The following is a 26,494-nucleotide window of genomic DNA, read 5'->3' as shown; positions in this document are numbered from 1 at the left end:
ACTAGAAAATATATTTGCTCTTCACTGAAAAGGTCAACACAAAAGAGACCTCAGGAGACTGAGTGGCCCAAGGGCTCTAGAAATATTTCATTATTCTGCTTTGTGTAATTGAGACTCTGTGGGTATTTTTATTCAGGGGGCAGTACTAGCAGCTGTGTCAAGCCACAAATTCAACTCCTTCTATGGTGACCCCCCTGAAGAGCTGCCAGACTTCTCTGAAGACCCCACCTCCTCAGGTATTTCAATAGAAAGTGTATTTACTGCAGTCAGCATGTCTTAAGTCCATCCTGACCAGAGTACCAAGTATTTACTAATTTCTTGAGATTCCATAAAATTGAATATTAAGTTAACACTTACATGTAAAAGGATAAATCATTTTCAGTCACAATGGTATTCACAGCTGGCAAAACTGAAGAGAAAATCTCGGCACAGTTTTAAGTTTCTACAGATATTCTGTCTGATTTTTTTATTTTTTAATGTACATTTAATTACAAATAATGTTATAATCTCACATTTCTCTTCATATTATCTGAGTATAAAAGCTTATTAAAATTTTGTCTTGAATTCTTAGGCAGGAGCAAAGCTCTAACACCTTATTAATAGTTATTTACAAAAAGAAGCCATTATGTACCAAAGTTTCCTGACCTCCTGTTTCAGAGAACAATATGATTAATATGTGTCCTGTTTAAAGCACACTTGACAGTATTTATGACTCCCAAATCTTCAGAGAGAGACAGTACATGTACTCAGGGACCTCCCAGCATACCTCAGAGGGGAAGATAATACTTGTGCTGTGATCTAGGCCTTGGACAGGACAGTGACCTTACCAAGCAATCCTTTTGTCCATAGCCCATATTCAGAAATTTTAATAACCTGTCAGTTCCTAAACAGCCCTGTCTTCATTATGGACCTTAATTTTGATGTAACATTGCTCAAAATATTTGCAGTGCAAAAGTCTGGGTTGGTTTGTCTGACATAAAATTAGGATTTAGGATCAATTTAAATGAATGTTTAAGAAAAATCTAAGACCAATTTTTCTAAACAATTTAGGAGGTACTGGCAGAACATTTTAGCTATATACTGACTTTTCTAGAAGACATTTCAGGAACTTAATTGCGTGTGTTGATCTGCTGTGTGATAATTCTCTGTCCCAGTATTTTTGTAGGTGAGAAACTTATGTATTGACTGCATATATTAATTATTTCTTTCCTTCTATTTCATGTACGCCAGTAATTATAAATTATTTCAATGTCATTAATATAAGAATTATATGCCCCATAAGAATGAGGGCAACTTTACTTGGTTGAAATTCTCCAATTCCACTTCTTGGAAGCCAACTTCGAGTACTAAAATTAAAAGATTGCTTTGTCCTTAGACATGAGCACCATTCATAATTCCCATAGAAATGAATGAGAATCTCAGATCATTTATTGCAAATGGGTAATCAAAGCCTCATGGCTTAAGTTCAGCCACACAGCTTTTGGATACTTGTACTTGCAGTTAAGGATCCACCTATTCTTTAAAAGAAAGAATAGGTCAGTTTTACTTCACCTGGAACTCTTGCAGGGCCTTAATTTTTGTTTCCATCTACTTCCCCCATTTCAGTGGTGAATGGCCACCAGCATGACTGGCAGTGGCAACTTTCCTAATCTGGAAACAGCAGTTCTGCTTTCCAGTTTCAGTCTCACATCAACAGGACATGTGTCTTCCTCAGAGTGATGTAATTGCAGATATCACTATACAGGAAAGTTCCAAGTTCTATTTTTTTCTGCTCACAGAATACTTGAACCCAGTACATGTAAACTGTGCAGAATATCTGTGTTGGATCCATTGTTAGCTTGTGTTCATCTCTGAAATAACTGGAACAAAAGCTTGGAATTCTCAGGAAAACAAAGTTATTCTCTGACCTGACATTGTTGATCAAACTGATGGGGGATCACAGTGATCAGGAAACCATGCTAAGTGGGTAGTTTTCATTCTGTTTCTCTGACCCACTACTTTAGCTGACAAAATAATTAATATTGAACAGTAAGCCTTGTAAGAAAAGACTCTACAGCTCTTTCAGCTTTCTCTTTCAGAGTTTATAACATTTCAGCTGAAATTCCTAGATATCAAAATCTATTTTGTCTCCTCTTCAGAAGTACACTAATAGTCTTTTCAAATACTTCTAGCTTGTAGGATGGGTCTTGAGATGATTCTAAACCAAACTAGTTTGGAGAAATTAAAACTCAAGAATTGCAGTAGAAACTTGATTATCTTAAGGTTATTTAAGTTTCCTTCCTAATACCTCATAATGTTATTCCAGATCATAAACTCTTAATGAAGAGCATTTAATATTTTAGATGTGGTCACCCGTTATTCCTCCCCATAAAATTTCACGGAGCCTATCACTGTAATTAAATGGTTTGTGAGAAACAGGGAAATACAGAACTCCTACAGAGATAGATATACAGAAATATAGATGCTTATTAGGTTATGCATATCACATTTCCTGGTTTTCCAAACACAGAAACAGAAAATTTCAATTCTCTCTTTTTACCCAATTAGTCTAGAGGTGTTCTTCCTCAAAGTTCAGTATGGAAACCTGGGGTTGCTGAAACCTTGGAGCATCTTCCTGTGCTACCAGAGTATTATCCCAGGATAGGAAGGCACTGCAGACAGCAAGTCAGATGACTTTTGTAGATGCAGAAACACAAAGGATATTCTTATTAGAGAGTTTTCCAGTGAAAGTTACAAAATTCCATAGCTAAATTAGATGGAAATGAACAGAGATAAATTTTATTTAAGGTCAACCAGGTTTTTTTCTGTACACATCTTCCTTTCCTTTGTACAGTGTTAACGGCTCTTGGTTCCAACCACTTGCTGACCAGTGGGTGGTCTGTTTCCTCTTTTGTCAGCAACCATCCTCTGAAAAACTTGAATTAATCCTGCTATCATCCTGTTGGTAACATGGCAGAAACCAGTCTTGCTGAATTTTGTGTGTGATAAAACTTTTTAAAATACTTTTAAACTACAATGCTGCTTTATTGCTGACAGCCTGTGTTCAGTAACTTCTCCAGTAAAGCCACCAAGCAGCTCAGCTGACAAGCTTTCTGCAAATGGTCTTCTCTAGAATTCTAAAATGTGTATTCCCCAAGGCAACAAATGTTTTGGATATTTTTAATATGCTGAAACAAACATATATCAGAAGTTAGCAATCAGCAGCCCTGAAGGCTAAATCTGCCACAGGAGAAAAATGGTCCAGTAGGAAGTATTTGAAGTGGACATAAGTGCCAGGGACATTCACAGCATTTGCTCTCTGCTGTCCTTCCCCATCTGCCTCCCTCCTTTCTCCTGCCCAGAGCCTGGCCCTCCTACCTCCTGATTGCACATCAGCTCTAGAGAGGCTTTCCTCTCCTTCTGTCATATGCTGGCCACTTGTCCCCCAGGAGAATGTACAGACATACAGTTTTCAAGTGTTTTCTTGACAGTGCCTCAGGCTGGGGAATGAACAGCACCAGTGGAAAGCTTTTAATTTTTCCTCCTTTTGCTTCTTGGGGTTTGACTTGAGAAGCTGAATTGAGGACGACTGTTTCATATGGGGTGTTAAGTAGATTCAAAATGGTTACATTTTCAGGCCACAACAGTTAGAAAAACTGATAAATTGAAGAGGTTTTTTATAAACTTTATGTTTCCAAAAGCTTTTTATATCCACATTTTCAGAAGCAAGTCAGTGCTGGAGTTAAGTTAGTGGATAGTCCACAGTCTTTGGAAAACTGCATAACTGACTTTAATTAAAGCAACCCTTAACTTTTGGTTCAAGGCTGTTACCCTCTGATGTCTGCTGGAATTGCTTGGTCTGTGGGCACACATTTCTGAACTGTGACTAAGAGGTTTCAGAGCAGCTTTTTGCCACAGACAGTTCTGGATTCCTGTAAGGGATCCTCAAGCTATGTTTTGGGGTAACCTCAGAGCAAGAGAGGAGCCTGAGTGGCCAAATGTGTTCCTGCACCTGTGCTGAGCAGTGGCACTGCTGCAGTGCTTCCTGCCTTCGTGTGAGTGGGGCTCTGTGGTCACTCTGGCAGCAGATAAACAGAAGCAGAGTTTGGCACTGCACACAGAGCAGCCACACTGAACCTCCTTCAGTGCTTCTGCCTCCTTTCTCTCCACACACAGCATTTCTGCAAATGCTTTTTGGTATTTTTTCTCAGGATTGATGAGTGCAAATCGAAATTTTCATCCTGTTCTATTTTGTCAGACTCTCTGTTGTCATGTTAAACAAGTTTTTAACAGCATGAGATCTTGATTTTCAAATTTGATAATAAAAATGGGAATAAAGCTAAATCTCTTAGTCTTTCAGAGCAGGGTCAAACAGCATAGATACAGACAAGTTGTGAGCTCACTGTCTCCAGCATACATGGAAGTAGCTGAACTCACAAGTTAGAATGATTAGTTGTTTTATGGAATTTAGAATTAATGAAATATTGTCAATGAAGCCCATATCTTAAAACCCATCAGTTTCATCAACATAAGTAAGAAAAAAATTCCACTTTTGTAATGCAAAAATTATCACTGATTGTGTAAGTATTTACAAAGGGTGTTGTGTAACATTTTAAAATATGAATGCTTGGGTAAAAAAAAACTGCATTCACCTTATAACTGTTATTAATTTCTTCACTAGTATTACAAGCACAGCTATGAGTTTTGAGACCATGAGTTTGTGTGTTTCCAACATTCCATTATTAACTTCATGATTTTTCAGCTGTTGGTTCTTTGCTCTGATATATTTAAATTAATAAAAAGGGCATAAAGACACATTAATTAAAAGCAGTAATGAAGTGGTTGTATTTCTAAATGGTTCACATAACATTTCTCACTGAAAGTTTTGATTTCAATATAACATTGCTAAATTTTGCTTACTAAATATATTAATATGTTATGCATCATTTGCAGTATGTTGAATTATTTTATCATTTCAGCTCTTAAATATTTTTACTAAAAATCACTTTTTGTCTATGAGTTTCTTAAAATAGTTTAACCAATGTTGGGAAAAGTCTGGTATTAATAGATCTCTAACACTGCATCCATGTGCTGCCTTCCCAATGCCAAATGTTTGTTTTCCTCCCATCCCAGTCTGCCAGTGCCATTTGCTTCACACATAGAAAAAACCATATTAAAAAGTGGGGGGATCCTTGTCACTTTGTTGAGACTATTTTGTGGCTAAATTAGTCTGCTAGGTTGCAGCTTTATAAATGGCTTGTTCTGAAATCTTCATACTGTTTGTTGTTTGTCCAAACGCTGCCTTCCTTCTAGGACTTCTAGCAGCAGAAAGTAGGTATCCCTTTGTTTTCCTTTAAGGCATATCAGTCAGCTATGGTGTGTGTCTTTGCATGTTTAAAAATCTGCTTTCTTTTGCTTCTCTTTGCTCTTTTCAGTTTTAATACTGCCTGTTCAGATAAAATTATATGGTATTGACTAAATCTGTCTACAGTGTAATATATAATTAACAGTCTAATTAAGCAGAAGGATGATTTCCAGGGAATGCTGAAGGTTCTGATTTAGAGGCAGTATTAAAATTACCTGAATTTTGGGGGTTTTTCCCCCAATATTTAATATATGCAACACAAATGAACTAATTGAATTAATTGAATTAACTGATTGAATTCATAAAGTATATTATGGTTTTGCATTTTCATTAAGAAATTGTTTTCATAGGCTGATGTGGTTTATTTTCTTCCTACCACCAAACATGTAATGTAATATTAGTCAAATATTATATTCTTGCTCTATGTTTGCATGAACTTTCTTGATCCTTCTGTGTTGCTGTGGCAGCTGATCTATGCATATGCACTGTGGCTATGCATACACCTGATTCAATAACTATCCAAAATGTGTCTCCTCAGTGAAGGAATGTTCTTGGCATGTAGGGAAGAGGTTTTGCTGCAAAGTAGCTGCACACTTCGTGGGAAACTGGGAGCACAAGCACTTCTAAAACCTGCAGACTATACTAGGCAGAGGAGAAGCTGTGAAATTTCAGACCCTTTGATACAAACCACAACCATTGCAAAAACAACTAATTCAGCAAAACTAATTCCCCAAACACGAGCTATAGAAAGTGGGGGTTTCCTGCAGCATTTTAAGACTTATAGATTAACAGTTCTACCTCTGTCAGTGGATTTTTGTATAAAAGTTTTGTGATAGCATTGTTTTTAAGCAGTTGTAGGGGGGAAGGAAAAAACAAAACTTATACAGTCATGATTTTTGGGTTTTTGTTTGTGCAGAGACTTTTATTCCACAAACTGACTGTAAGGGGGTGCTGCAGTCATGCTGGTCAGAAGGGGGTTTTCAGACATTTTTGCAATGCAGAAGAAAGGATCAAAGGAAGGGGTAGTGAAGGGCATTTATCTATTAAAAAATTAGTTGCATGTGAATGCACTTACATGTAAGCTACAGGTTTGGTCTGAAAAACTTCTGCATGTTTCTTCAGCACAACTTTAGACTGGCTTCTCTCATATCTGTGGCTGGATTTTCAGTGAGGGGTAGCTGGGAAAAAGCTCTTTTGTGTGAAGGTGCCAAGTATGGGGACAGGAGAAAGTGCAGCCATGCTTACACTCAGTGCCCCTGTGTGTGCAAGATAAAAAAAGTCTCTCTACAAAATTAAGCATCAGTTTCTTGCCCTTTGTCCCCTCCCCCACCATTTCCTCTTCCCCCCCATCCTTTGTTGTTTTCCATATGTAGTATTCTCCTCTATATTCCTTCTGCGGTTTGGAAACACTTAATCTCTTGTTTTTCTTTTTTTCTTTATTTTTCTTTTTTTCTTTTGTTTAGTCTCTTTCTTCCTGTTTTTTTCTCTCCTGCACCTATTTCCTTTAGTTTCTTTTCTGACTTCTACATGCCTTTCTCTCTTTTCTTGTATTCCTTAAATGTTCTTACCTTCTTTAATGTAGTTGTAAATCCCAATACCCTTCCATTGCACCAGCAGTCTTCTTTCTGAATCATTTTTGTCATCTTCATAAACCTCCATCTTTCCAGCTCTCTTACTGCACTCTTCCTGATTGTTTTATATACATACAGTGTATGTATATACATACATTTGTATTAGCACTGCCTTATTTGCTTCCCAGTAGCATTCACAGAACCGTGTGCATGTAGGAGCTTACTTGTAAATTTATAGGGTGTCTAAACTTCACTGTTTGATTTCAGTCCGAGAAGGAAGAAGTCATGAAATGTAATACAGCTCACATCTGAGCAGGACAGAGCCTTTAGTTACCTACATTTTAATTACAGTCCTGTGTATATATAAAACATGTATCTGCCACCTTACTTTAAACTATTCTAGTCATATACATGTATACACCTGCTTTGGCTGTCAGCTATTCCTGCAGCTGGAATACAGGGAACAGCAAAGAGCCACAAATATCTGTGTGAGATCAGAGCCATCTCAACTCCAGTGATTTTTGCAGATGTTGTTGCAAGTGATGAAGAGCAGCTGGTGCTCAGCTGACTGTCTCTAAAGCTGAGAAGTTAAATCAGTGAAAGTAGTGGAAAGGTTTGCACTTTATTATAATGCCCATGCTTGGTTGGTGGTTTTTTGTTTGTTTGTTTGTTTTTGGGGTTTTTTTTTTTTGTGAGATTATATCCTGTGACTTCATTTTGTGATTCTAATATTTAATCTCTAAAATTTGACAGTTTCTGATGAATTTTTGTCATTCCTTGCTGGATGTACTACCCTCAGACTTCCTCACAAACAAAGTAAAATGTAAATCCTGCCTTCTGAAATGCCTGTGCTTTAAGAGCCAGGACTGGTCTTTTAGTTTCATTTCCAGCAGCTGCCCATGAGAAGGCAGCCAAGAAATGGGGCTGAGAGAAATCAGCTTCTCATAATAATATAACAATAAACAATACTGTTTATTGTAGATTGCATGGCATAAGGACAGAACTGTGATATACAGAGAAATTGCAAATTACAGCAGAGCCTTGCTTAGTCATTTAAATACCACTGTAGAATCTTCAAGACACAGTTACTTACCTATTTACACAACATAAAGAATAGTTGAAAAGCCAAACAAATAAAGGTAGTTTATAAGAATGAACAGGATACAAATGAGTGGCTGGTGTCATGAACTTCATTTTATGTGGTTCTACAAATCTGAGATATTTAGATTTTGCCAATGTCTCTTTCATAAAAACATAATATTATTATAATGGTCACCATAAGGTTTTCTACAGAGTTATTGCCTGGCATAGTAATTGCAGAAGACTGGCAAAAAGGTGTTTATAGTTTTGTGTTTAAACAATATCAGGCATGCTGAGTTCTGGGTTTTCATTACTCAGAAGCGGGTTTATGACTGACCTGAGACTTAAATGACCATTTGTAATTTTCAATGTTAAAAAATAAATCAAGGAGTTCTTTTGCCCTCTGTCAAAATGTGTTTGCAGTCAGGATGTAGTCTGTGCTTTGTAGCAGTGTCTGTTTCTTTACTTAAACACTTTATTCAATTGTACACTGTTGGTGATCATCTGTCACATGGAAAGAGGCTCCTATTTCTGTTCACTGCCTGTTACATAACAGAGGGAGCCAGTTAAACCTCTCTGGTGTGCTGAGAAACCTCAGAAAAGTAAATTTTGGGATGTTTTGTGCTGGGGGGACACATAACTACTGGAGAATATGTAGGTAATTCTTGGAATAGTACTTAAAATTCTCTTTTACTCTGTTCTGGAGGGAAGTAAGCAAATCCTCTCTACCTTTAAAGTTCAGTTTCTCTTGTCAAACCACCTGTTCTAGACTAAAATAGCTGGATGTTGTAGTGACAACACTATTTTACCAAAGCTTTGCCTACTTCCAGCCTGATGAACCAGTGTCCATAGCAACTTCAGGTGCATTGTATGAGAGCTACAAATACTCTAGAGACAGAATTCAGCTGTAAGAGAAAACTATTTCTGACTGGCCATCTCCAAAAATGAGATAACAGAACTTGCACAAGATACCTGTGGTGACTTTGACTGTGCACTATGTGAAGAGAAAATCCCAAGTTTCTGCCTCACAAAGCAAATACATGTCTCTGATAAATAACAGATCTGCCTCAGTAGGCAGAAAACTGCTCAATTCATCTCTATCTTCTCAGAAGTAATTGGGTGTCATCCTTAAGAAGTCATTCCACTAACTACTAAAGTATTTTATGCACTAGTGGTGACTGCAGGAGACTGTCGTAAGCATTCTAATGTGATTTTTCCTCATATATAAATATGACAGCTCCTAGTTTTCAACTTTTCACAGTTGGCAGTCCCCAGAAAACTCTGAATAGCTGCAGCCATCCTTTCTTAGGTATCCTTATGGGAGCACAGGGAAGACAAGGTTGTGTGCATGGCCCAGAGTGTCACTGCTCCTTTTGACACTGAGGTCATTTGCTGTGCATTTACAGGAGGATCCACAGTCTTCTCACAGAACCATGTTTGGTGTGGATTTTGTTACTGTTTCTGCAGAGAAGAGTCTTCTATTTATGTCACTTGAATTGCAGCCTTTCCTGTGCAATTGGATCTGGTTTTATAGTAACTTAAGGTGCAGGGTGAGATTCATCTCACCCAAAAGTTAGGGCTACTTGAAAATTCTGGGGCAGTGAGCAGCATTTTCTAACAAAGTTTACTTTATGGAGTCTTAAAAAACAAATGAACACAGCCAGTCAAGTTAGTCAACTTCCTGATTTTTCCTGCCTTACTAATATTTATGCATCATTCTAATTTTCATGTTTCTAGATTCTGTCCGTAACTGTTACAGACCATGAGAAATCTGAGATTTTTGCTTGCATGACTGTAATAATTTACTTAAGTCCTTTATCATCTGTGCTGAGGCTAAAATGGGTGCACTTGCAATGTTGAAAAGAGGTTAAATCCTATTTCAAGAGGATATAAGCTTTAATTATAAATATTGAGTGCCTTTACACTTTCCCCAAAGGTTAGAAATTTAGCTTGAATATTAATCTTTTTAGAAACAGGTGTAAAGGTTGGTTAACTTTATTTTGTGTAGTATCTCTTCCCTGAATTTAAAACTCTTCTGAAAGGAACTTCTAGACATTTTAACAGATGTCTGTAACAAACAGAGTTTAGGTATTCTCAAAAATGTCTGTAAAATTGTTCTGTCACCGTTTTTTAAGCACTAATATGCTGTCAGTATATTGCTGTTATGCCATTTTCTCATGCAGGTGCACATTATTTGTAAATGAGTGAGGGGCATGGCAGTAGGAGAAGCATAAGATTATAAGTAAAAAAAAAAACATAAGGTAAAAACTGTCATTTGAGAGATTAACAAAGTCACTGTCAGAAAGTCCCATCAAATTTCTTAAGGATATTCTTGGAAACTTTATTTACAGCCTTTTATTCAATGTGACCCATGAACAGAATAAAAAAAACACCTAATGATCAAACATTCAAGAGGTTGTTGAGATGCAAATATTGAAAAATCATGACTTCCATTTCCATTTTGAAGCCCTCAAGGTATTCCACAAAACAAAGTTTGCAAAGGAAATAATATTGTCAAATAAGGATTGCGGTGGTCCAGAACATTTGGTGTTTCACACTAACACAGCACTGCAGGCAACTTTGAACACATTTCTTTACTGGTTCCAGATTTGGCTCAGGTTTTGGTGATGATGGACCACACTGAGCAGTATTAGAGACTCTTAAGATCCCCAGACCTCTGAAGTGAATCTTCTCTTGAGTTTTCCTTAATTACCCCAAATATACAGACAGGGCTTTGAACCAAGAAAAATAAGCTTTGCTTGAAAATAAAATAATTCAAACTCTGAGCATGAAAAGAGCAGAAATAGAATTTTACCAAATTTTCTTCTACCAACTGTATCCTGGAAAGTCAAACACTTTCCTCAGGCTTGGAGATCTCTGAGTCCATCAACCTTTTAACTGATGTGCTGAACATGTCAAGAAAACAGTGCAGTCCTTTTGGGGTCTGTGGGTAGGTTTCTTTTCCTTGCCTTTGAGGCTTAGCTGTGATCTCTCCACCCTCTTACCAGCAGATCCCCACTCCTTATATTTTCTCAGGTTTCCTGATGTGTCTCTGGCAGAGGGATGTGGATGGTTCCTTTCAGCTGAGCAGCCTTGTTCATTATCAAAGAGGAAGCAGATTTTTCTTTTTTTCAGTGCACCCAACCTCATGCACAGCAACTACTAAAAGTCAAACCATTTGTTTTACTTGCTGACAGCCACAGGTTTTTAAAAGGACATAAATTAGTACATCAAATAGGTATAAGTAGTCAGACACACTTGATGAGAGAGGATTATTAAGAAGTTTTATTGCTCCTGAGACAGGAGTTGTGAGTGAGGGGGGCATATTGTGATTCTCAAGCCTTGTATAGAGAACTGAGAGCAGAATCCTAGGCTGAGGTTTGTACTGAATGTGGTGCAAGAGTTTCTAGATTTGTAATTTATTTCTCCTCCTAAGCCATGAGGTTGCAAGTCTTGTATAGTAGTTTTTGTGTATTTTGTTGTGTTTATTCCAGTTTTTCAAGATTTTCAGAGTAATAAGTTAACTTCTTTCCTTGTGTGGTTAAGAGGCAGTTGGGTATATTGTTTTTATTAAATTCTGAAAATGCAGTACAAATGGGTTTGAGTTAAGGAAGGCTGGTAAAAATTGTTCATGCAATAGAAGATAGAATTTCAAGGAATGCAGCAATTTTTTAGATGTTACCTATCTTGTCAAAAACACACAGGCAAATGTATAAATTAACAGAATAAGCATATTGATGAGAAATTAGTGAAATAGAAAATGATATCCAGAATTAAGAATTTATTTATGAAAAAGCATTCAATAGTTCACTGCCAGACCATAGCATTGCTGCAGGCTCTCACTGGATATGCTGCCTTCTTGCCAGATGCTTTTACCACAGTGGAAAAAGTGAAGACATGATCCGTGGGTGCTGAAACAAGCCAAAGTTGGCATTCTAGTAAAGCACACAGGTGGCAGCCACCACTGATACTCTGATTTTTAAACAAGTTGTTTCACAAAGAACCACTGTGGGGTGGTTTACTGTGGATTTGTGTTGTGTTTCTTTGTCCTCTCCTGCTGAGAGTTCAGCATTTCCTCATGGACATCCACCTTCCACAATGCCTCCCATTTCTCCTTTTTGTCTCCATAGCTCTTGCTTCTCTCCCACTCCATTCCATATAAAAATCATCCCCATCATCCTATGGCCCAAAACAATGCCCTGGTGAAAAAGCATCAAGTGTAATAGCTGGGCAGGAGAGAACCAGGCAAGCAGAACAAACAGAACAAAAACATATTACAACCTTTTTTGTCCCTCAGAGCATTCAGCAGTCAGGTGTTTCTCCCTTTTCCCTCCTTTATCCCGATGCTGGTTTTTAAAATATTTATGACAGTATTGGTTCTTCCTGATTTTACCAATGTTTTGGATTTGATTTCAAAATAATTCTTACTGATGTTTTACAGTATGTATTTGAAATTGTCTGACAGTTCAGAAAGAGAAGTGAAGCTTGGGGTGGGAATGGTGAGGACAGGCCAATAATCCAAGTTGCTCCATAAGACATTGTTGGATGCAAGGCTAAAATAGAATAAAGCTGAGCTTAATAAAATCAGGTTTTAACCTCTCTCCCATTAAGCCATTTCTTATGTGTAATTACATTATCTGTGAGCACTTTTGATATATGTAAAATTTATTCAGTGAGTTTTCCTGTTAAAAATACAGCTTTTTTTAAGCTCATATCCCAGTTGTACCAGATGAATTGAAAGTGTTTTTTTCCAAAGTTCAGTTTACCATGAGCCTTTGCTTTATTGATTTTTTTTTTCTCTTTTTTTTTTTTTTTCCGTCTGTTGCCCCATAGGAGCAGTCTCACAGGTGCTGGATAGCCTGGAAGAAATTCATGCACTTACAGACTGCAGTGAAAAAGACTTAGATTTTCTTCACAGTGTTTTCCAGGATCAGCATCTTCACACGTTACTAGATGTAAGTTTTCTGTGATAAAAATTCAAATATGTTCCTGTATATGTTGTTCATTGGATAATATTTTATTTTATCCTGAGCATATTCCCTTTTCTTATTTGATACCAAAATCAATTTCTTTAGTTGTAGAATGTAAGAATCATCCAGCACTTTATGCAAAAACACATTTTTAGGACTGTAATATAGAGTATATTAGAATACGTAAATAATTAGGAGTTTGAATTAATAAGTTTGCTTTAAAATAATTCATCAGAATAGATTTTTTTCTTTTAATATAGACCAGATTTTAGTTTGTTTGGGGTTTTTTTAAGTTTTTTTAAATTTTGAACGAATTGCTACTTTATAACTGTCCATTTTCTATTATTATTAGCATTAAGTGTACTAATGTTAGTGTGAAATTTTTTGTGTGATGCACCAAGGTATGCTCATTTCTCTTTCACAGACATGGTATGTAATAGGCTCAGTCATCTAAAATTTGATTTCTCTGTGGTTCTGGAGAGGTGCTAGTCCAAAAGGCAGCAGTGTCTTACTGGAGTGCCAAAACACTTACTGAGTGACAGATTCAAAAGGACATCATGCTGTCAGTGACTTTGTATCTGCACAGCACTGAGGTCTAAAATGAAAGTCAAAAAAAGTAGCAGAAAAAATACTTTCCCTGATGTTTTCTTCTGGGATATGTGAATACTTAATGCTGAAGACAGAGAATTTGCTTTTCAGACAGACCAGCTTTTTCTAAAACAATCTATACCTTGCACTGAGAAAAAACTCCAGATGGAGCCAAATGCACAGAGGCACCTTGGCAGGTGCTGTGACACAGCAGTGGCAGATCTGTAGAACAAAGCAGCTGGCACTGAGGAGCCAGTGCTGACAATTCTGTGTGTTCTAAGGGCTTTTACTTTATGCCAGTTGTATTGCAGTCCTGTGGACTGAATAATCACTGGGAGGTGAACAGCATCTTCTACTTTAATGTTGTTTGAGAGTAAATATGCTCTGGTACAGTGAAAAATGAAGAATGGTAGGTGGGCATAATGAGATTAATTTAAAAAATGCACTCCTGGATCAAACCAAAAGGCTTGTGTGATCACATGGATGATGACCTTTTTAGTACAATGTCTTAAACTGAACAGCTCAGTGAATATCACAAGTCTAACAAGATTTGTGTGTTTTTTACCCAGTGAAAGAGTCACATTCCAGCTGTCTGATCTGAGGTAGATGATTATGTTTGTAGAGATGTGGGAGAGTTTCTGCAAAACTGTTGAATGCTCTGGTTCCTCTGTGCAGCTTTGCAGGAGCACGAGCTGAATGTCAACAGTGCCACAGGTCCTGTGGTGTCCAAACTCTTGAAAATGTAGTGAATGATTTGTACACTTGTTACAGTTTGATCAGTCACTTGAATTCTGTGCATTCTTGAAGTTTAAGGGGTTGCAGTCTGGAAGTGCCCCAGCTGCTGGGCTCTGAGCTGGCCTGTGTGGGGACACAAAGCTGCTGGCAGAGCTGCCCCTGGGACTGGAGCACTCAGAGATAGGGACTTGGCTGCTAAGTGATGATGGCATTGTCCTGCAGTTCTAATCTTTGTTCTCTGATAACTGTTTATGCATTTTACGTCAACAGTCATTGGATAAAATTATATGAAGCACACAGGAGGAAGGGACTAGGAGCTTATGACTTTCCTGAATTGCATCTCCAACAACTCATCTCTGTAGTTTGCATTTTGCTTGAAATTTTTTTCCCAATTTAAGTTCACCTAGCTTGTGTCCCAGATGCTTAAATTAGTTTTTATATGGCATGCTGCAGTATAGGAAGGTGCTCAGTTAATATGAACAGGAAATAAAAAGTCTGGAGATGAGTAGAATAATATGAGTGTAGTAAGAACCAAAATACTTGTGTCACTCATGCAGAAAAGTTTTAGATATTTATTAATCTTTATTGTGTTATCATATAACTTCTTGGGCTTTGGTAAACCACATGGCCTTAGTTTCAGTATATTTCTGGATGACAGGTCTGCAGACATTAACTCATGCTTCTGTAATGCTTTTGCTTTTTCCTGCTCTTGACAGTACCAGCAGGTATCCAGTACCTCATTCATGACTTGTTATTGCTGTAATGGTCTGTTCAAATAAGAAGAACAGCAATGAAATTGTACAGCTTTCACATTTTTCATCACAGTTATTCTCAGAAAGGGATGCATTTAGTTGCAGCTTATAAAGATATCTTATCTTTATAAGAACAAATTGCCATCAAAAAGCATTTTTCTTTTATTATGCTATGTGGAAGGGAGATGATAGAATCTTCCCAGGGACACTTTAGTTAGAAAAATATAAAATAAAATTCTGAAAGAGTGCAGTGTCCTGAAATACATATTTTAAAGCCTGAAGCAAGTTACAGACAGTATTATTTGAAAGGGTAGCTTTTTCATGTCAGTAACTTGAATGTGGGATATTGAGTTCTAATTTTGTATCAATACTATTCCAAGTTCTTTCTCAGAAAAAAATCACAAGTTGTACTTGGATGAAGCTCTGTCAGGGAAACTGTTTATTGCTCTTAGAGTATTTGGGGCTCCTGAAGTCTCCAGACCAAGTCACCTATAAACCATTATATCCCACTAAGTAGGAATTTTCTAATCTGTTGTGAAGTTGTGGCTGTCACTTTGCATTAAATACTGTTCCTCTTCTGTGGCCATTTTCCACAGTTAAATTTGTTCTCATGTGTCTACTCTTTCTCAAGAGTTATCCTTATTTTTAGATTAAGCACATGATGGTAGATCATGCCTGCTGCTGAAATATCTTATTTTTCCTCTGAAATAACTTTTTGTGAAGGCCAAAAAAGAAAGAACAATCATTTTGTTTAGGGAGCAAGTTACCCATGTGTTACTGTTCTTTTTCAGATTACAAAATAGAAACCTTCTTTCTCAGTAATTCATTAACTTGGGTGTTAAGAGGACAGGCACCTCTGAAGGCCATAGGAGGCATCATCCTATTGATTGTTTTTAATTGATTAATTTGTTTAGATAACTGTCTTAAGGCTCTCTTCCAATTGACTTGGTGGCCAAAGGTGCTCAAAACGAGAGGAAAAAAGGTGCCAACTGCTTAGAAAGTAGTTAATCACTCTCAGCCAAATTCTGCAATACAGAAGCATATCCTAATGTGGGTTTATTGAATTGTGTGGTTTTTCTCATCATTTTACAGAATCCTATCATTTGTTTTGAGTGTGTTTTTTCCTGCACAGAAGTTTCACATTTCATTATTAAAAACTTAATTGTGTTTACTGCAGAGAGTAAAGAAAAGGCCCTTTTAGAAACAACCATATAGAAATATGCACTGCCTAAAAAAATTTATTGTTTCATAATTGATTTTTTTTTTTTTAAGTAAAAGAGTAACTTTGGTTTGGACAGATTTTTCTTTTTTCTTGCTCTGTTAAATGTGTGATGATCAAAATTCCGGTGAATGCTGTAGAACATTTCTGTGTGTCACTTAGAAATGTCTGGGTTTATGACTATATAAAGCTTTATAGACTGTTTCATTCCAGTATCCAATTTAGATGATAAAGAATGCAGTGCAGTATATAAATAACTTTATGGAAAAACAGAGTTAAATTTAAGTACTGAAAGCAGTAGTTTATTACCATGGTCAGATTTTTAGAAACCTTATCAAATGCTTGAATTAAATTCTTTTTTATTGACTTTCATGAAAGACATCCTGGGAGACACTACTGTCCTGTGTCAGCTGTACTGATAAAGAAATTGGAAAGAATTGTGAAGAGGTTGCTAATTTTGGAGGTCTTTTACTTCAATTATTATTTGTTTTGCAAAGTCTAGTGGGCTTCAAGGCTGTGCTTAGTGGGGAAAAGTTTTACCCATGATGTTTTGTCTCTGTCAGTGCATCCAAGGAATTGTGCTCAGAGGTAAACCCAGGAGCTGCTGCTTGGTGCAGCTGCTCTGAAGAAGATCAGGGAAATCATTCTCCTGTGGGGTGGAGTGCTGTGGTCACTTCTGCAGGGCCCTGCCTGGGCTGGCTCTGAATGCAGATATCCCTCGATTTACAAGTGAGATTTCCCCCCAGCAGGAGAACAATATCAGCTTTTGTGTGGCTGGGGCCTCTCTGCTGGCTTTGTCTGCATCTGTGTGTCCCAAGGCAGAGATAGTTCTCTAGGCTGATGTCTTTTGGCTGTTGATTTTAAAAGTTTGTACATTGTTTTCATAGATGGAGTCCTTGAGGTAAGTGTTGTTATTTCCGTGATAGATATTTTACAAGCTTACAAGAAAGTTTATTTTACTTTTTGTCGGCTTAACACTACACATGTATGGTTTTAAATAAATGAGGTTCAATAAATTTTGCACTGGCCACTTGTATCATATATCTATGTCTGCAGCCACTTCTTTCTTTTTTGAGTTTCATTTATATTCACAGTGCATATATTTAAGGCATGCTGATTTCTCAAGAGAATCTCATTTCTGTGTCTGTTATCCTTTGCTGCTCATGGTAGTGTTTCACAGGAACCTGCATCTGTGCACACTTCAGAGTTTCCTTAGGATTTCATTTGAACTCTGTCATCCAAACAGATTTGGTCCTGAAGTCCAGACTTTTAAGGAAACGTATTTTCTCATTTGCTAAAATGAATGTTGTTGGAACCTCAGTTCAGCTTCTTACATGGTTGGCTAAAGCTTTCTGCTGGGTTTATTTTGGTTTGTTCTGTTTACCCTCCCAGTCTGGATGTTGGCACAGTAAATTTGAATGTCCTTTGTAAAAGTTGCAGTTATTCAGCAGTGTCCAGGCATGGCTGATACTATAGTCCTCTGTTTGACAATGTTTTAAACTCTCCATGCATTTATCCCTGGTCTACTCTTTTTTTGAGCAAAGTGTATTATTTTAACAATTTTAATGTATACTTTGGAATTAAAAAAAATAAAAAAGGGAGAGGGGAAAGCAAAAAAACCATTTTGGTTTTTGTCTTCAGGATGCTTTCATTTTGCTTTTTCTTTTATTTTAAATCATGAATAGACTGGTGGAATATCTATCATATGATGAAGAAAATAAAACTAGCAGATGCGTATAAAAGGCTTAAATATTTTTTTTAATCATCTAGTTTTGCTGTGTTTTGATTTGAATGAGAATGACTTTATATGTGAATCACATAGTATGGTTCGAGTTTCTTTGGATGCACGTTGGTCCTTATCCTCTTGGATACTGATTTTGTTAACACTTATGGGGGGAACATGTTTTAGTGAAACCTGATGCTTCTCTTTTGCAAAAACAGATCACAAAGTGTGTTATGGATGTCTTACTTAAAATCCCTCAGAATATATTATGCTTAAGTGAAATAATAGTTTATCATTTTTAAAACACATCATTTTCATATTTTTAATTGTCCTTTATTTCATATCATTGTAAGACAAAAACACATGGAAAATATTTGTTTAAAAAAAAAAAAAAACACAGAAGAAACTATGTTGGCAGGAAGGCACCTTGCTATTTGGGGAATCAAATCTGGCTTTTCTCCCAGAGCAGAGGCAGCGTGCTCAGCCCCAGGGAGTGGGAGGGACAGTCCCACACTGCAGTGGGAGCTCCTTTCCCAAGCAGTGGAGACAGAACAATGGCCAAGCCTTAGGGAGAATTGTGGAGAATTCCTTCAGCAGGTGGGCTGGATCATCACCACCAGGGCAGTGCATTTGTTCTCCAACAGGTAACTTCTCTGGGAGCTCTGTCTGGAAGAACACAAAAAGCAGAGGCTATTCTGGAATTCCTTCTGCATTATTTCATAATCATTCTCTAAAATACTTTCCATTTTCATCTTCCATTGCACCTTTGCGTTTCATTTTCTCTGCTACTGGGATAGGTGGATCACTTTGCCACTCAGCATCATCTCATTGTTTTCTTGTTCTTCCTGTTCCTCTGCCTTACAAATTAAATGGATTTATTTTGTATTTAGTCATCAGAGCAGAAAGCATTGTTACACATTTTTAAAATATATAATAGTAAAAAGTCAGTGGGTCTCTTAAACCCAAGGTTAATACAAATATGGGCCAACAGTTACTTTTATATTAATTGAGAGTAATTTTTGAGAAATTTATGTATCCACCGCTTTCCAACAATGCAAAATTCTGGCTCAGTTTTCATGACACTGCGAGAGTTACTTTGTTATGCTTAACCTGTTTTCTTTTTAATTAATATTCTGTCATTTTGAGTATTTATAAGCTTGATACTGATGTGGTGAATCCTCAAGTAAAATTCAGCTTGATAAGGCACTTTAGATGGGAATTTTAGTACTTAGCCCATTCTTCTTGGCCTGATGTCATCTCCCCTGTGTAAAAGGTGTGTCATTGTGTCTGTGTGCACCAACATCTCTTACTCCAAAATCTTCTTTTTTTATGTGGAAGTAAAAATTCCCATTATTTCAGTTTGGTTTTAAGTTACTGGGCCCTGATACATCAAAGAACAGTAACATGGTATTCCTGACACTTGCGGAACATTTAATTAACTTCACTGATACTGTCTTGGGCTAAAGAGAATCAGTTTCATATTTAATTTTGTACATTTTCTTCACTTCTTGCGTTGTGTGTAGTTCAAAATTTTTTTTACCCATAAGGGCTACCTGTTGTGTTTGGGGTTTTTTCCTTATACACCTTCAGATTCTTAGGTTTATTATTTCTCCTAGAGCTTGGGATCTGCTCTGAGAAATGACAAAAATAAAGAAATGCTGCAGCACCTGGGCCACAAATATTGATAAATGCTTCAGCTTTCTTAGTGCTGGGAGCTTAACTCTGGAGTGGTATTTCAGTCTGCACTTAGTTTACATTCAAAAAACCCAAAGGCAATGTATAAACAGCCCAGTGAGCTCTGCTTCTGTCTCTGAACTCAGTCAGTCCTCTCTGCCTCCTTCTTCCAGTCCTTCAGGTAGCTGGCTGGGGCATGTTGGCTGTTCTAGGTACTAATGATCTCATTGCAGTGTATTTTTATTCTCAGAATACCCTTGCAGAAAATTTATGTGAATAGGGAGAGACAAAAATAGTTGTGAATTCCAGCATTAGCACCTCCTGGTGCAAGGTGTGCTCCACGTCACAAAGCAGGGGAGGAGCTGTGTTCTTTTTAGTTATTGTGGATTTAACTGGTTTTGTGGGTTCTCTATCCTCCTGGAATGAGGCTGATGGTCATTAGCATTTTCTCTTCAGGGTGATGATCCAACCCTGACAAGATACTTCAGCCAGCAGGTTTGGGAATTAAGCTCATTTAGGCCTAACCCAACTCTGTTAGTTCCTGTTCTTGGTTATTAGTCCATACTGAAAGGTGGGGGAAAGGCAGGAGCAAAGCTTATTCTGTGGGGTGTAGCAAGGTGTTGTCCATGGAACAAACTCTTTATAAAGTCCTTCTGTATTGAGGGAGTTGTTTTTCCTGGTGCTTATTGAATCATTGAGGTTGGAAAAAAATCTTTAAGGTGATCAAGTCCAGCTATAAACCCAACACTGCCAAGTGCACCCCTTCACCAGACAGCCTATTCCAGTGCTTGATAATCCTTTTGGTGAAAAATTTCCCTAATATCTAATCTAAAACCTTCCCTAGCACAACTTAAGGCTATTTGCTCTTGACCTATTCCTTGTTACTTGGGAGAGGAGATCAACCCCCAGCTTGCTACTCCTTTGAGTGGGTTGTAAAGAGTGATGAGGTCTCCTCTGAGCTTCCTTTTCTCCAGACTAAACACTCCAAGTTCCCTGCTCCCCCTGTTTAGACTTCTGTTCCAGACCCTTTACCAGTGCCTTCATCTAAACTCCCTCCAGCACCTCAATGTCTTTTATGTTTACTTTTATCTAATCAGCTGCATAGTGTCATCTCTAAAAAGTGCTTTGCCTTGGTTTTGTTAAGATCAGCTTCAATTATCTCCAATGCAGTAAAAAAGAAAAAAAAAAAAAAACATTACTCTGTTATTGAAATAATGGGATTCTTGTGTCCTTGAAGTAATTCATATGTTAGAGTACCTTGGGAAATATTGTTCTAAGCCCAAGTTTTTCCCAGCACTACTGCTGGTACATTCCAGAGTGAGAGTGTTTTGCTTTTTTTAAATGGGACCTTTGAATTTTATTGTATTGGTTTTCCAACTGCTGTGTGGGTTTTGTTGGTACTGCCATGTGCAAAGCAGTACCTTTATGTCATCCTAGTTGGGCATATTTCATCTTTGCAAAAGATGTTAAAACATTTGCAGTGTGAACAGAGTAAAGTCTGGTTATGTCTGTGTACTGTCTGGCATGTCTTAAACATCTGCTGTCACTTGTGGAGAACTGCAGATTCTGAAGTCAATAAAATTTTTATGATGAGTATTAATATGGGTTTTCCTTAAAATAGGAGACAAATTGCTAGGTTAGAGTCCTACTTTGTAAGGAAATAAAATGCTGTCAGGCACCAGAGTCTGGGTTCATCATACATGAATGAGGCATTTAGGGACACCTGAAATTAAATGGAAGAAAATAATGTCTGCTGTGATTTTGAGGAGTAGCATAACCATTCATTATCAGTATTTCTGTGAGACAACATGAAATAAATAAATAAATGAAAATATTTTTGGTAACTGTGAATCAAATCCAGAGGCACAATTCAAAAAGTCAGTTGTGGAGGAAGAAATGCACACACCTTGGAGTTTATTTTGTACAAATATAGTCCTTTCCTTGGCTCTATTGCCTCTGAAGTGTTAAGGCTTTGATTTTACAGAGTAAGTGCATAGCACTTGATAATCTCTGCTAAAAAGGAATATGTTCTACAACAAAGCTCAGATTTGTTTGTAGCTGATGTACAGTGAAGGTAGGAAACTTTGACCCTTGCAAAGAAATAGAATATGCAAGTCAGATATTACTGAGTATCTGTGGGGTCTGAATCAGCGTATGCAGAAATGTGTCCTTGAATCTGTTTTTCACTGTATCAATGTGTGGAGCTGCAGAGATTTGTGTAGTCTTTGTGTGATTTCCCCACAGCTCATGTCTGCCTGCAGTTTTGCTACAGCATTATAACCTTTTGAGAGAATTTAAACTTGGATACATTTTCACTTTTTAAGGTTTTGATCAAAAGATACAAAACAGATATGCCAACACTTAGCTATGTAACAGGATGAAAAACCTTTTCAGTGTTCTTTACCTGGACCTTCTGGTTCCCCTCATGTCTCCAAGCACACAAAATATGTCAGTGGAAGATATCCATGATAAAATATTGACTGGTAATGTCTAATGCCACAGGGCATCTCTCCCTGCTGCTGACACAGGTGAAGGGCTGTGTGCTTTCCTTACAGCTCTCATGTCACCAGATTGCCACTGACAGACCCCCTGAAGGCAGTGAACAGGATTTCTTTCTGGGATCCTTTCTCCCCTTTGGATCACTACAAAGTTAATACACGCACAGTCTTTGGCTGTGGCTGGGGAATGTGTTTTCCTTCTCAAAGGAGCCTAAAATAATTTCGAGTTCCACCTTCTAAAGGAGAGCATGTCTCTTACCTGTCATTGATGTTCATCCTCAGTAAAATAAACATAATTTGTGTTTTACTAAGATGCTGTTCTGGCAGCTCTGTCTGCCTGTCTGACAGGCAGTTTGTTGTCTGTACAACACACTGAAGGGTCAGGAATTTTATTCTATCAGTTCTTGAAGTAGATTAGTTAATGTATCTCCTTCTCCCACAGCAAGGCGCTGACCCCTGAGAAACAGATATTATCTTCTGTGTGCCTCAGAAATGTGGTCATTAACAACCTGTTAATACATATTAAACATTCTCCAGTTGGCATTTAGCTTCACTGGTGTGTCAGGATTTCAGGGTTTGTGCAGTGAAGTTTGTCATTCTCACTCCCTACAGCACACTTGTGTGCCAGTCACATGCAGTGGGAACTGAACTGATGCTCAGAGAAAAATGGTTTTGCCCAGCTGAGTTTCTCTCCTCTATTCTTATCTCCAAAAAGTTACATTTTGGTTTATAACAAAACAAGTGAAGAAGCCCAGATGAGGAATGATCCAAAGAAAAAAAAGAAAGCAGCTTTGAGTAAAAGCTGAAATTGCATAGGGCTGAGTTTAGATGGCATCATTTTCTCCTATATGTAGTAAGTAAAAGTGTAAGAAAATCTGGTTATATGTTTGTACTGATACAGGTAGCACCAAGTATAACTCTGTTCTAAGAGACACATAATAAGTATGTAGAAATATAGATGACTTCTGAAAACAAGGTACATTTGGCCTGCTTTTTGCAGATAAAAATTCCCCTAAAAATTTGAAAAGTATGTATTTCAGTTCTGTCATGCGAATGATGAAGCTTAAAGTTGAAATTCAGAGTCCAGTTGCTACTGCAGCATTTTTTACTGGAAAGATTATTCATGTGTTGTTTGAATGTGAATATGCACAGAGGAATTGAGTATTTCAAATCTGCATAACCCTTGGCAGGGTTACTGAAAGTCTGAGTGCTTCCAGTAACAAGCTGCAGTGTTGGCAGCTGCCAGTTTTGGGGCATGACAGAAAAGAACACTTGTTTGTTCAGACAGAATTAATGTTCTGCTTCAGACTGTCTTCTGAGAACGCTGTCAGGGAATCTTGATTTTAGCCGATAAACTGCTTCCTGAACCCTTTTGTTGAATTAGTTTTGTTTGCACTGCTCAGCATTTCACTGGGTGTGGAACTGGAATGTAAATGTTGATTATGCTCCTCTTGTACAGCAAGTGTATTACAGAAAAGGATTTAAAGCTGTGAAGGGCTGTAGCCTATAATGCTCTAGCAGGCACAAAGTAGAGTCTGAATGATGCTTTGGACTTTGATACAGGGTGGAATTGTAACATCTTCTGTAGAATTATGCAGGGAAGTAAATGTTAGGTCTCTGATGCTGAAATGGTAAAAATGAACTTCATGCACAGTCCTTAATAGTGGAGAACAGAGGGTTTGAAGGAGTAAACTGTCTTTAAACAAAGTTGAAGATAAGGACTCTGCTGTGACCTTGCTATTCTGTGTTTTCCAGTAGGAGTTACTAGCTTCAGGGATGTTTCCTTGAGAGCTTAGAATCCCAGGAAAAGAGGCACCCATGGGAACATTATAATATTTTGCATGGAAAAGGAGATGTGAAACAGAACTGGCAGAAGAAAGAATGGAGTGATCTAGCATTTATCTAATTGGCCCTTTAATTTTAGCCATTCTTTGATATTGCTACTTGTGAGTATTACTTATTCAGGGGTCATGAATTTCTTTCAGTCTCTGAGCATATAAAACCTCTGGGGTGGATGGAGAACTAAGATAGGGAGCTGTGGGAGGTAATAAAGCAAAAAACCCTCTTTGTTAGTAAATGCTGCTGTGTAAGGGACAGCGCCTCCAGATGAGAAATTTTTAGATGGTCCAAAAACCTTGAAGTGGTGGAAAACAGCTCTCTAATATCACTGTGTTGCCTGTGGTTAAACTGTTCAGAAAGTCAAATATATAAGGACGTACTGTAATGATTATTTTTAGATGTTTCACTGTGGGGGTTTAATGTTTGAGGTTGGCAGCCAAGTATCTGGTCTGAATTGCGACTGGATCCCCACAAAATATGTATTTGTATTGAAGGAGCTTTGTGCTGTAGCAGTTCAGCAGCCCTTGTTTTAAGAAGTTTCTCATTTGCCTCATAGAAGCTTTGAGGTTTGGGTCTATAAAATACTTACTGATTTTACTGTGTGATCTGATCTTTATTACATTCAAGATCAGACCAGGTGGTGAGGCTGCATTTCTGCTACTTGTGACATATCTAAATTTTTCAGTGTGAAATTGAATGGGGGTTGCATTGGGACAGTATTCTGACTCCTCTTACAGGAAGTGGTTAAAAAGTAATTCCTGCACATCTGAAAAACTAGTCAGAAGAGAAAAGTTTCTTGTTTTGTCTTGGCTGCCTGATTTTGGATTAGGCTTTGGGCTGTCTGCTCTAAATATCAGAAGAGACGAGCTGCCTTTGTACAGGCAGAAGACAAAAAGTCTTGACACTGCAAAAGTTCGGGTCAACTGATAGCAACTCAACTTGTGGGTATTCTCTTCATAGCTTTTGTGTTCTAGCATGCAAAATTTAAATCAAAACTTGTGGTTTTGATAAGCAGTAGTATTCTTTTTATTAGCTATAATGTCCATGTATGTTTGTTATGTCAAGTTTTGTTAATTCATCTGTTGAGACTATTAATCTTGTTAAGAGCATGCTCTCAGTTTCAATTTCCTTTCTAGGAAATGCAGAATAACTGATGCTGAGGAGTGAGACTGATATACAAAGCACTTAAATGTCTGGAAATGCTAAAAGTTACATATGCTGTGGTATTTTACTTTTTTCAATTGTTATAAACTTTTAATTGCTATGTTTATGCTTATTGCTGAGTGCAATTGTTGGAGGTTGTGTTCCTGGGCTGAGTGGGCAGAGTTATTAGAAACAGAGACTCCCAGCAGAAAGAAAGCCATGATTAGGGCATACATTTTGTCCTGCTGTGAGTCAATTGATATTGCATAGAAAAGCTTTCTGCAGAGGACAGTGAAGAATGAGCCAGTTCATTCTGCTCCACAAGAAACCACCTTTGGTATGGTCCCTGCAGGACTGAGATTTACAGGGCTGCTGAAAGGAGCCCTGTGAACAGGATGGGTTTCTGTGATTAAAATGTTGCAGCTAACTGCACAAAGTAATGTGTTCTCTACCACAGGGAGCATACAGAGCCTGGCTGTAAGTATAATTAACGTTCACTTTAATCTATGATGTGTGCAAACAGGTTTTGTTCAAAGTTTTCTTATACACTTTATAAAACAGTCATGTAAAGGTGTGCTAGATTTTTACATCCAAGGGAGCAAATGTTTTTTTAATGTCTGAATGAAATTCAAATGCTTTCACAAATTAATTATGCAAACTGTCAATTCCTTAATTCTAAATTGCTTTTGCTACAGCTAGTATTTCAGTGCAAAAATATTGAAAAGTGTTGCAAAACAAGTCTTTTTTCAAAGATTGCAAAGGAGGTGTGACTGCTTCACCAGTTCTGGTGCATTAATGTCCATTATAAGCTTTGCTCATCTTGCCTCTTATAAAAAAACCTCCATGACCTAACTTCAAAATGAAGAGATTTCAAAATGGAGAGATCTCCTTGTGCTAGTGAATCTACCAAATCCACATCCTTTCTCTGGGTGAGGCCCTGTTCTAGCTCCACAATGAATAGATCCCTTGCCTTGGGTAATATATCATCCTTAAACCTTAATGTAAATATGAAGGTTTTTCTTTTAAGTGCTGTCAGAATTCCTTCTAATAGTTTGGTTCCTTCAAAGCAAGCCTCAATAAGCAGAAATCCTGGAAGATGAAATTTAAGTGCCATGCCTCAGCGTGAAAGCACTGTGGAAAAATAAATGCACTCTTGTTTAGTCTGAACTTTGCCTTGATTTTTTTCCTAAACATTATTTGAGGAACTTTGCTCCCTAGTTTTCTTTTTGCCTCCTTCCTAATCTCAGAAGATAACTCTCCCATGTTAGTGGGGAAAAAATTGTTTCTGTAAACTGCTGGTTGTTCTGGGTCACAGTAACAATGGAAATCTGCAACTTCAGCAACATAGCTTTTCAACC

General features: G+C 37.5%; 1 protein-coding gene across 10 annotated transcripts in view; it reads left to right on the top strand.

Moving 5' to 3' along the window:
* CASK (calcium/calmodulin dependent serine protein kinase) overlaps window positions 1-26,494 on the top strand; it is a 187,195-nt gene that overhangs the window by 119,689 nt on the left and 41,012 nt on the right. For 7 of the 10 annotated variants that reach the window (XM_030282934.4, XM_030282918.4, XM_030282908.4 and 4 more), the window contains 3 exons: window positions 137-236; window positions 5,293-5,310; window positions 12,829-12,950. In XM_030282934.4, coding sequence (XP_030138794.1) covers window positions 137-236; window positions 5,293-5,310; window positions 12,829-12,950 — 240 coding nt within the window. The remainder of the gene's footprint in view (window positions 1-136; window positions 237-5,292; window positions 5,311-12,828; window positions 12,951-26,494) is intronic. The other 3 variants (XM_030282940.4, XM_030282926.4, XM_030282892.4) reach the window with 1 other exon arrangement.

The sequence above is a fragment of the Taeniopygia guttata genome, chromosome 1, assembly GCF_048771995.1.
Source record: "Taeniopygia guttata chromosome 1, bTaeGut7.mat, whole genome shotgun sequence".
Classification (NCBI taxonomy): Eukaryota; Metazoa; Chordata; class Aves; order Passeriformes; family Estrildidae; genus Taeniopygia; species Taeniopygia guttata.
Note: the sequence above shows the minus strand (reverse complement) of the source record. Positions and strands in the feature narration are given on the sequence as shown.